The 10,021-nt window shown below is 29.4% G+C and overlaps 1 protein-coding gene across 2 annotated transcripts; it reads right to left on the bottom strand.

The window, feature by feature from the left end:
• Window positions 1-1,665: 1,665 nt before the first annotated feature.
• Window positions 1,666-7,413, bottom strand: LOC119689780 (V-type proton ATPase catalytic subunit A). Of its 2 annotated transcripts, none has more exons than XM_038104682.1 (5): window positions 7,248-7,413; window positions 4,472-4,568; window positions 3,675-4,372; window positions 2,381-3,358; window positions 1,666-2,303 (listed from the first exon to the last, which is right to left on the bottom strand). In XM_038104682.1, the coding sequence occupies exons 2-5, from the start codon at window positions 4,545-4,547 to the stop codon at window positions 2,211-2,213; spliced, it is 1,845 nt and encodes a 614-aa protein (XP_037960610.1). In that variant the 5' UTR covers window positions 4,548-4,568; window positions 7,248-7,413; the 3' UTR covers window positions 1,666-2,210. The 2 variants fall into 2 exon arrangements, with proteins under 2 accessions (XP_037960610.1, XP_037960611.1); XM_038104683.1 differs by having other exon boundaries at window positions 7,332-7,393.
• Window positions 7,414-10,021: the final 2,608 nt, after the last annotated feature.

Genomic DNA, 10,021 nt, shown 5'->3' with positions numbered 1-10,021 from the left:
AGTACAACATTTCTCTTAACTGGGCTTCCCGATTATAGTGATAATTTTGGCAAATGCAAAGCAGACGAGTTAGTCAGATGGGGTACTTCAAGAAATCACTCCGAACGTTTGCTCACAGATCTTTACAGAATAGGTAACCATGCTAGAAGATTGAATTTCCCTTTCAATTATTCCATTAGCAGTTGCGGAGAGGACTATGAAAGTACTACTCACTTATAATTTGTTACAAATATTTTTAGTTAAATATGGTGCTCGGAATACCATAACTTTTTGGCATCTCCCGAAAATATAAATAATATAATATATCGAACATAGCAGTGCTGGAGACTAAGAACTCTTCCTCTGTGGCATCTCTCGTTACAGCACTTTAGAAATTGCAAATGAAGAAGAAATAATCCTATCCAAACAAAGTGACTTTAATTTAGGATTAAAGTTAAAATATCGTCCGTTTAGTAGTTTTGGAAGTTAGACGGAGACAGGAGCTACTGGCCCAGAATCCTACTGAGTTTAAAATTGATTCTTAATATATGTGATTAAACTAAGTCTGCGTGTTGTTGGAAAGATTCTATTTCTTCAACTAGGTGAGGTGGAACCACAAATCGATGGGGTTGAAATTAATGTGTGTGTGGGAGCAGGGTAATATGTTAGCGAAATCTTGTGGGATAAAAGCGCAATTAGGTTACAATTTGTTATGGTCGCAGTACGCTCTCTTAATTTTAATCGTACGCAAAGAAATAAAGAAAGATTGTATTATTATAAATTGGGTATCTAACTCAATCTAACTCACAACCTAACTCCGTTCACAATCAACCATTACCTATGCTACTCCTAGCCCATGTATTCGTATTGTAAATCCTTTCAAGTTAACTGCTTTCCAGATCCTAGAGGGTTACAACAATAATAACATGAGAGACAGCTAAAGGTATCTTAATCATATCTTAATCCTAACCCATACATTCGTCTTGTAAATCCTATCATGTTAATTGCTTTCCAGATCCTAGAGGGTTACAACAATAATAACAACATGAGAGAGAGCTAAAGGTATCTTAATCATATCTTAATCCTAACCCATGCATTCGTCTTGTATATCCTATAATGTTAACTGCTTTCCAGATCCTAGAGGGTTACAACAATAATAACATGAGAGAGAGCTAAAGAGTTAGAAGCTAGAAGAGTTTCTAGCTATAGCTGGCTAGCTATAGCGGATAGCTTGTTCCATCCTTTCTTCTTCGTACTTATTTTTACAACTTCCCCCAAATAAGTATTGTATAGCAGCTTAAGTTATAAATTGGGTGAAAAAAAATCAATAAATTTAAGTAAATTATTTAATGTAAATTTATTGTATATTTAACATTGAGTTTTATATTTTCCTTAAACAATTACAAATGTAAACAACAAACCTTAAAATTTCTCAATTTTACAAGTTGGAATTTAGCATATGACTCTGAACACATTTCATCATATCCGAAAGGAAAACATGGCTAATTAATAGCATTTAATGTATTCTTTAATGCAATTCATTTCTTTCACAATTTTAAATATTTACATTAACAACAAATAAAATAAAATAAAGATACGAAAAGACAAAAAATAGTAAATTTTACAAGCAAAAAAATACTTCTCTAAACAATAATACTTATCATCTTTGCTTGCATGCAATTTAAGTATATCGGTAAGTATGCGTGTGTGTGTATATATAAGTGTAAGTAAATAAGTAAGTATATGTATTTATATCAATGGAAGTGTGCGTCCTTAAGGAGTTCACAATAAATGCACAACTACATTCCAAATACAAACTAGAACTAACAAAAAAAAAAGATTTAAAGGCACATTCTTGTACTTATTCAAACAAAATGGAAAATTACCCAAAACGGATATGTTAGGTAAGTTTTAACAAAAGCAATACAAAGAGGCCGGAATGATTACTTTACAATTTTAGAGCAAAATATTTGCTGGACTTTAGAATTGAATTCTGTTTCACTATTTGTACAATTCTTACAAATCACAATTAAACAATGGAATGCTGGAAATTTATCGGCGTTAAACGTTCGTCAGTAATTGACTTAACGGTTGGACCAGATTTTTAGTTTGGATTTGTTGTGTTTGTTTGTTGGTTGGTTGGTTTGTTTGTTTTCTGCATTACTATATAAACTACATAACAATTAGATTAGATTTCGTTAAGTTAATAAGCATAAACCAAAAAAATTGGTTTAATCTTCCAAGTTTCTGAAAGCTTGTTGCAAATCTTCATGTAACTGTTCGAAATCGGCTTTGATTTTAGCTTCACCATCCTTAACGGGATCCTATTTGTTGAAGCAAAAAAAAAAAATGTTTAATAATGACATTTAGAATTTATTATACTACAGCAAAATATACATACCTTGAATTTCATTGAAGATAATTGATACATGATATTGCCCATTGCTTCGCGAATAACATTCCATGTAATCTTATTTTCAGATTGTGCGGTTGATTCAACTGAATGACGTGCCATATCATAGAAGGCAATAATATTTTTCAACATGCCGACGGTCTTATAGAAAGGACAGAAACGATCGTAGGATGAATACGAGTTTTGTTGCAAGAAATCATCCTTTAACAATTTGGCAACTTCAAGAGTAATTTTATCGGTTTCAGCCAAAGAAGCTTTACCGACCAATTGTACAATTTCTGACAAATCTTCTTCTTCTTGTAAGATTTCCTTTACTTTTGTACGCAATGGTACGAATTCAGGGAAGTTCTTATCATAGAAATCATCCAAAGCGCGCATATATTTGGAATAGGAGATCAACCAATTGATTGAGGGGAAATGTTTACGTTGAGCGAGTTTTTTATCTAAACCCCAGAACACTTGTACAATACCCAATGTAGCTGAAGTGACAGGATCTGAGAAATCGCCACCAGGTGGTGATACAGCACCAACAATGGATACAGAACCTTCACGTTCAGGATTACCCAAACATTTCACACGACCAGCACGTTCGTAGAAGGAAGCTAAACGTGCACCCAAGTAAGCTGGATAACCGGAATCGGCAGGCATTTCAGCGAGACGACCAGAAATTTCACGAAGAGCTTCAGCCCAACGTGATGTGGAATCAGCCATCATAGATACGTTGTAACCCATATCACGGAAGTATTCAGAAAGTGTAATACCGGTGTAAATAGAAGCTTCACGAGCAGCGACAGGCATGTTAGATGTGTTGGCAACAAGAGCAGTACGTTTCATAATAGATTCAGTGACACCATCAATTTCAACGGACAATTCAGGGAAATCACGCAATACTTCAGACATTTCGTTACCACGTTCACCGCAACCAACGTAAATAATAACATCAGAATTGGAGTACTTGGACAAAGCCTATAATGAAAATGTTACATTTATATTGATAAATAATAATTATTGTCAAATTTATATTTAATGTTTATTACTTAATTTGAACCAGACTTAAGATAAAGTTTTATTAATATTTATGCCGTATAAGGGAAAAACTTAGAGGTGTAAAACCACCTTATTATTCAAGTTATCGAAGTTTTATTAATCACAAATATTTCTACCTCGTATTTAATTATATTTAATAAAATTAACTTATAAGCCTGATTTAAATCAGGTAACATGTATATAATTATATATGCACAGCTACATACATATATATATTGAAACACACTGTACTTACTTGTGAAATGACAGTTTTACCACAACCGAAAGCACCAGGAATAGCTGTTGTACCACCTTGGACACAGGGGAATAGTGAATCCAATACACGTTGACCAGTCAACAATGGATGATTTGCGGGTAATTTTTCAGTAACTGGACGTGGTTGACGTACAGGCCACACTTGCAACATAGTGTGTTTTGTAATTTCACCATCAAATTCAGTTTCCAATACAATATCTTCTACATTGTAATTGCCAGCTGGTGCAATATAGCGTACAGTACCCTTACCACGTGGATTAATAATCATCTTGTGTTTGACTAATGTATTTTCATGTACTAAACCATACAAATCACCACCGGTGATGTGTGAGCCAACTTTAACATTAAGTGGATTGAATTCCCATGCTTGGTTGCGAGATAATGCGGGTACATTAACACCCTTTGGTATATAAATGGAATTTGTCAATTCATTAATGTCTTTCAATGGACGCTGGATACCATCAAAAATGCTACCCATAATACCGGGACCCAATTCAACAGACAATGGTTTGCCTGTACGTAACACGGGATCACCAACGGTTACACCAGAAGTTTCTTCGTATACCTGAATTGTAGCCATATCACCTTCAAGACGAATAATTTCACCGACAAGTTCATAGTAACCGACACGTACCAACTCGTACATAGCAGAGCCTGACATGCATTCAGCAGTAACGACTATGGATAGTCAAGAAGAGTAAGAGAATTATAATTAACATTAACTATGTTAGATGTAAAAAATGTATGCATTGTTAAAGGAACTGTTTTAATACTTACCAGGACCGGAGACAGCGAATACGCGTCCATACCTGGATTCGCGATCTTCATCATCAAAACGCTTTAAACTAGACATTGTTGGTTATGTACTGTACAACTGTAAGTAAAAAATAATTATAGTTTATGTAGTTTTGAACGGTGGCGTTATAAAAATGATATATTGATATTTATTATATAAAATAACATTATGTCAACTTTTTGTATGCACAAAGCGAACTGTTAAATTAAATATTAAGAAATCATTATTAGGTATTTTTAATAATAATAGCGACTAAACGCATAAGAGTCAAACATATATATTATTATTATGGCAAAATTACATATATGGAAAATGAATTCCATATATAAAAATTAAGTGATATATAAGACAGAATATTGCGTCGGTTAAGTAAGTTCTGTAAGTTCGGTACAAAAATTATACAGGTCCAATATGAGTATTAAGTTTCAAGCTTCGTTAAAACTTTTACCGAAACGTTTTAATTAATGAGTCAAGTTTTTAACCAATCGCAGTGCTTATATATGGCACACGACGTTTAAATGCGATTGTGAGGACTTATCATTGAGTTGGCCTGTAAAAATATCATTCTTATACAGTAGTTCTGTTGATTGAATAGGAATTTGAGTGTTTTCATTAGCAGTTCCCGCTGCAGTTGTGAGGAAGACGAAAAAATACATAAGCTTTCTGGTTATTATAACCTACAAAAGCGGATGGGTCTACGTTCCGAAACTTTGTCTTCATAGTCAAGTTAAGTGTCGTCACTTTTCACAAAATCTGCTTTATTATTGCTTAGTGCATTTTCAATGTAGATTAAAGATGTTAGTGACTTACTTATATTGTTAGTAGTTTGCAAGATAAAACCTTGAAGAGCGTCTTTGGGTTTAAAGCTTCGAAATAGTTTTAACTCAAATTCTTTATAGTAGCACAAAAGGCCACAAGGTTTAAGTAAAAAGGGCACTGTGCTAACAGGGTATCATTATAGTCACTGTAATAAGCTTAGTCCTCGTTATAGCGCGATATTGCATTTGAGTGTTACGGTTAAAAAAAACTATATACAGCTATCAAGACTTTTCTTATTTGAAGTTATAGAGTTATAAATATTGTATTAAGGTAAGAAAACTATGTAAAAAATTTTACATAATATTTAAATTTTTTTTTTAACTGATATCGCCAAGTCAGCTGACTTCTGGAATTTTAGTAAGTTTTTATTCATTTAACTCCTAAATATGTTTTTTTTATCTTTGTTAAAGCAATTTTTAGTTAAATTTTATTATTTTTTTTTAATTATTATTAAAGTATTTTTAGTTGTAAAAAAAATTATTTTAAGTAAAGTAAAATTGTTTTTTCATTGAAATTGATTTTTATTTTTTTAGCGGCAAAATTTTTAATTTTGAATTATTAAAAAACTATTTTAAATATTTGCTTACATAAATTAAAATAACAATTTTTATTTTAGTAATTTCACTCTTCAGTTTAACTAATTAACAAAACTTCACTCCAAAAATTATTCTGAAGTAAAGACGTTAACAAAAATGTTAACCAAAATTAAGCTCTTGAAAAATTCCATTCAAAGAGCTTAATTTTCACGTGATTTAATTTATTCGAAAAAAAGCTCTTCCCATTGGAAAACCAATAACAAGACCAATAAGAGAGTTGGCAACAGCTGAGAGTGCAGTTTTTTTGGTGATCAATAAACAAAATATGAGAACTGAATAAATTCTTCCAATAATAAAATATATTAAATAAAATTCTTATTAGATATTCCAAACATGTTTGAAATAAATAAATACAATTTAATGCTTCAAAATGTATACGTGTAGTGAGAAAAAAAATACATTGTTTTTATTTCTTTTTGCATTCATTCCAGCACAGAAAGTTAGGCGAAGAGCCCGTCAAAACAATTTTCTAATTCGAATTCGAGTACGAATATTTGACAACTCATTTGACGTTGATCATGAGACTGATTTCAAATCAGCTGACAGTAAATTCTCACAAATAAAAGCAAAACAACAGAAAAATATATATGGGACACCATTTTGGAAATAATAGACTTAATGCAATTCACAACACTTGTTTAAGTTATTGAATAATTTTAATGGCAATGTAATACACATAAATAAAGGCGTGGCCTTCGATAAGAAACATATTTGAAATTCGATAATAGTTTTTGCATTTTTATAAATAATGCAACAAACAAAGAATTCTAATAAGAATGGAGTGCAAATAAAATCTTATTGAAAATTTGAACAATGTTAATGAACCAATAACACCACCCCTCAATGTGTGGCAATTTATTGTTTTTTTAATTATTCTTACTTTTAAAATGTTAATAGTTTTATTGTACATATTTATTATAAAAATTAAAAGATTTAACTTCTGTTCTGTTTGAAGCAAATGCATTCATGAACACTAGAGAAAAAAAAAGCGGCGTTGAACACAACCACTTGTTAACTAACGAGCGGTCACAAGACCAACATTTTACTCAGGTCAGCTGACATGTAATTTTTCTAATCAATTTTTTTTTTATTTATTTAACGTTTAAAATAATTAACTATTGTTTGTTAGTTAATAATAAAATGTTCAGTCATTTGTTAATCATATTTTTTGTAATTAAAATAGTTAATAATATATATTTAACACATTTTCAAAATAACTTAGTTTGCACAATAGAAAATTATTTATTAGTAGCGGAAAAATGATTTTAATTTTCTTTACGAGTTTTCATATTAAAAACAAACATCAAATAAACATTTTTCAATAAAAAAATAAAATAATTACCGATATTTTTTATAGGATAAATTAAAATGTACTAAGTTTCGTTTGTTTTTTGCTTAAATTGTATTTATCGTGGTGCTTTGTTACCGAACTTGCTGCTGTCTTTCACAAACGTTAATGTCTCTCCAACGTAACGAATACCGTCTGACTGCGACGTCGCACTAAGTGCGTCTCTATCATTGCTTCCACATGACTTGTGCGATCGAGCTTTCGAACTTCGACTGGAATATTTCGAACATCACTTCATGACCAAAAAGCATTACCAGTATGATAATATTAAATTTTTTTTAAATGATTAAATTAATGTGATACATTTTATATGAAGACATTTATTTTTAATGTTGTTAAATCATTTATACATAATCGTAATAAATTCAAAAATAAAAAATTTTCAAAGATTTTTATGCTATACTCTTGAGATATATATATGTATAATATAAATATTATTTGTGTCACGCTCTCAGTTTGTACTTTACTTGTCTTTTACTCGAGATTGACTATGACTACTTCGTGGAACAGATATATTATCAAACACGTTCTTCTTATTGTTTACTATGTAGAGTTGGAGAGATTTTTTATATATTGTAAAAAAATATTCAAGTAGTTTAAATTAAAAACGTTTACGTATTGTTAGACAATTTTGTACTTTAAAAAAATTGGTTATTATTGAATAAATGATACTTAATAATCATCATATTGGTATTATATTTGATCTGAACAATCTTAGTTTCTTGAATGAATATGTTCAAGAGTATATATTGAGTTTCCATATAAACAAGCGAATATCTCTTTATTATGTTTAGAGGATAATGACATGTATGCGAAGACGGAGCTCTCATTGTATATATAAGAAATCGATGGAATGATTTGCTTTATATTAAAAATTACTTATTAAATTAAGAAAAAAATACTACATTTTAAAAGTTTTTGATAATATTCATAAAAAAGGTTCTAATATGCACACACATAGTTTATGTACATGGCAGTATGTTTTAAATAATACTGTTATTTACTCTATACAGTGTAGAATGTACACGTTCATATATAATGTAATGAAGCTGCGGATGAGAATGTGTATTTAAATAAAAATACAACAGTAATTGAGGTTATTAGGTTTCATCAAAATGATCCGCAATTGCGAATGCAGTTGTAGATGAGGATGCGGTTGAGAATATATGTATATATAAATGAAGGTACGGTAGTAATTGCAGCTGTCAGGTATCATAAAAATGATCCGCTATAGCAATACAGATGTAGACATCTATTACATTCGTTATCTTTAGTTATGTTTTGTTGATTTATTGTACGTTCACAATGTCATAATTATGCAAGAAATATTATTTGTTAAATTTATTAAATGTTTCCAGTGCTATATTGACTCGAAAGTGGAATATTTCAAATAAGAAATCAAAATAATGTATGAAAATGTTTGCACTTTAGATTAGTGCTCGAATCTCGAATCTGTTGATGCTTTGTCAAACATTACTATTGCAATAAGTTTTACTTATGCAGCAGTAGTTGCCACCTTTTTTTTATACTATATCCATACAAAATTCATACAAATATGTGCTAATAAAAGTCTATAATTGGGTACATGTAAACATAGATTAGCTTAATGCAGATTTATTTTATAGAATTATTTAGGTGTGATCATTTTTTATAATAAAAAATACGTTATATAAAAACAACTAATGCTTTAAATTAACATATACAACTAAATCTATAAGATGACGATAAGTCGCAACTTTTTCCTATGTTATAACAACCTTTCTTTCCTAAATTTGTTATAACTTCATAAAAACTATCAAATTAAAGCTTTATATATAGACTTATCTGAAGAACCCAAAGCCGTCTGTTATAATGGATGCCTGGTTTGAAAAGCTCTTCCACAATTGAAACTTTCAAAGAAAAGATCTTGTAAAAAGCTTTTAAAAATAGTTATAGCACATAAAATTAATTTTTAATAATGTTTACTATAAGAAACAATAAATTGTTTCGTAAAAATCAGTTAAAAAACAAATTAAAATTATTTAATTATAATAGGAGTTACTTTGTTTAAATCACTTAACAATTAAAAATCTATTTGGTCTATTTTATAACACAAAATAAGAAGTATTTATAAAAAAAGTCCATTACGTTATCAAATATAAGAAATTAAATTTGTTTTAACTGAGAGATTAATTATTCCTGGATGCCAATCACGAGGTGTTCAATCTAGATGTACTGAACTATATTACAATATCTAAACAAAACAGATTCAAAATTATTCTTCTTACTAATAAATACAATTAAATATTCATATAAATATTGAAAAATAGGGAAAACTTTAGGTTCTTTCGTATTTATTGAAAAAAATTCGATATTATTATAATCACATTTAAATTATATATTTTTAAAATTATACTTATTATATATAATATGTTAATTAAATTATTATGTATGTATATATATTCAGTAAAACAAAATTGGTGTATATTTTATTTTTTAATTATGAACTAATAACTTTTTATTGTAATCATTTTTATCTGGAAAACGTAAATTATGGTCATACAAAAAGCTATAGCTCATCTTTTTCAAGTTGGCTAGTAACTTTTTACTTACAGCCAATTCACATGAGTATGATCACGAGTTTTCCATTTTCATTTTTTTCATTTATATTAATTTATTTTTTTTTTTTTTATTATCTGTTTTTATTGGTCAATAAATGTCCATGATAATGGCTGGTGTAAGAAATAATTTAAAAAAGTCTTGACTAATCAAATCTTTTTACATTAAAA

This window comes from Teleopsis dalmanni, chromosome X (assembly GCF_002237135.1).
Source record: "Teleopsis dalmanni isolate 2A chromosome X, ASM223713v2, whole genome shotgun sequence".
Taxonomy (NCBI): Eukaryota; Metazoa; Arthropoda; class Insecta; order Diptera; family Diopsidae; genus Teleopsis; species Teleopsis dalmanni.
This window is presented reverse-complemented; position numbering and strand designations above follow the sequence as displayed.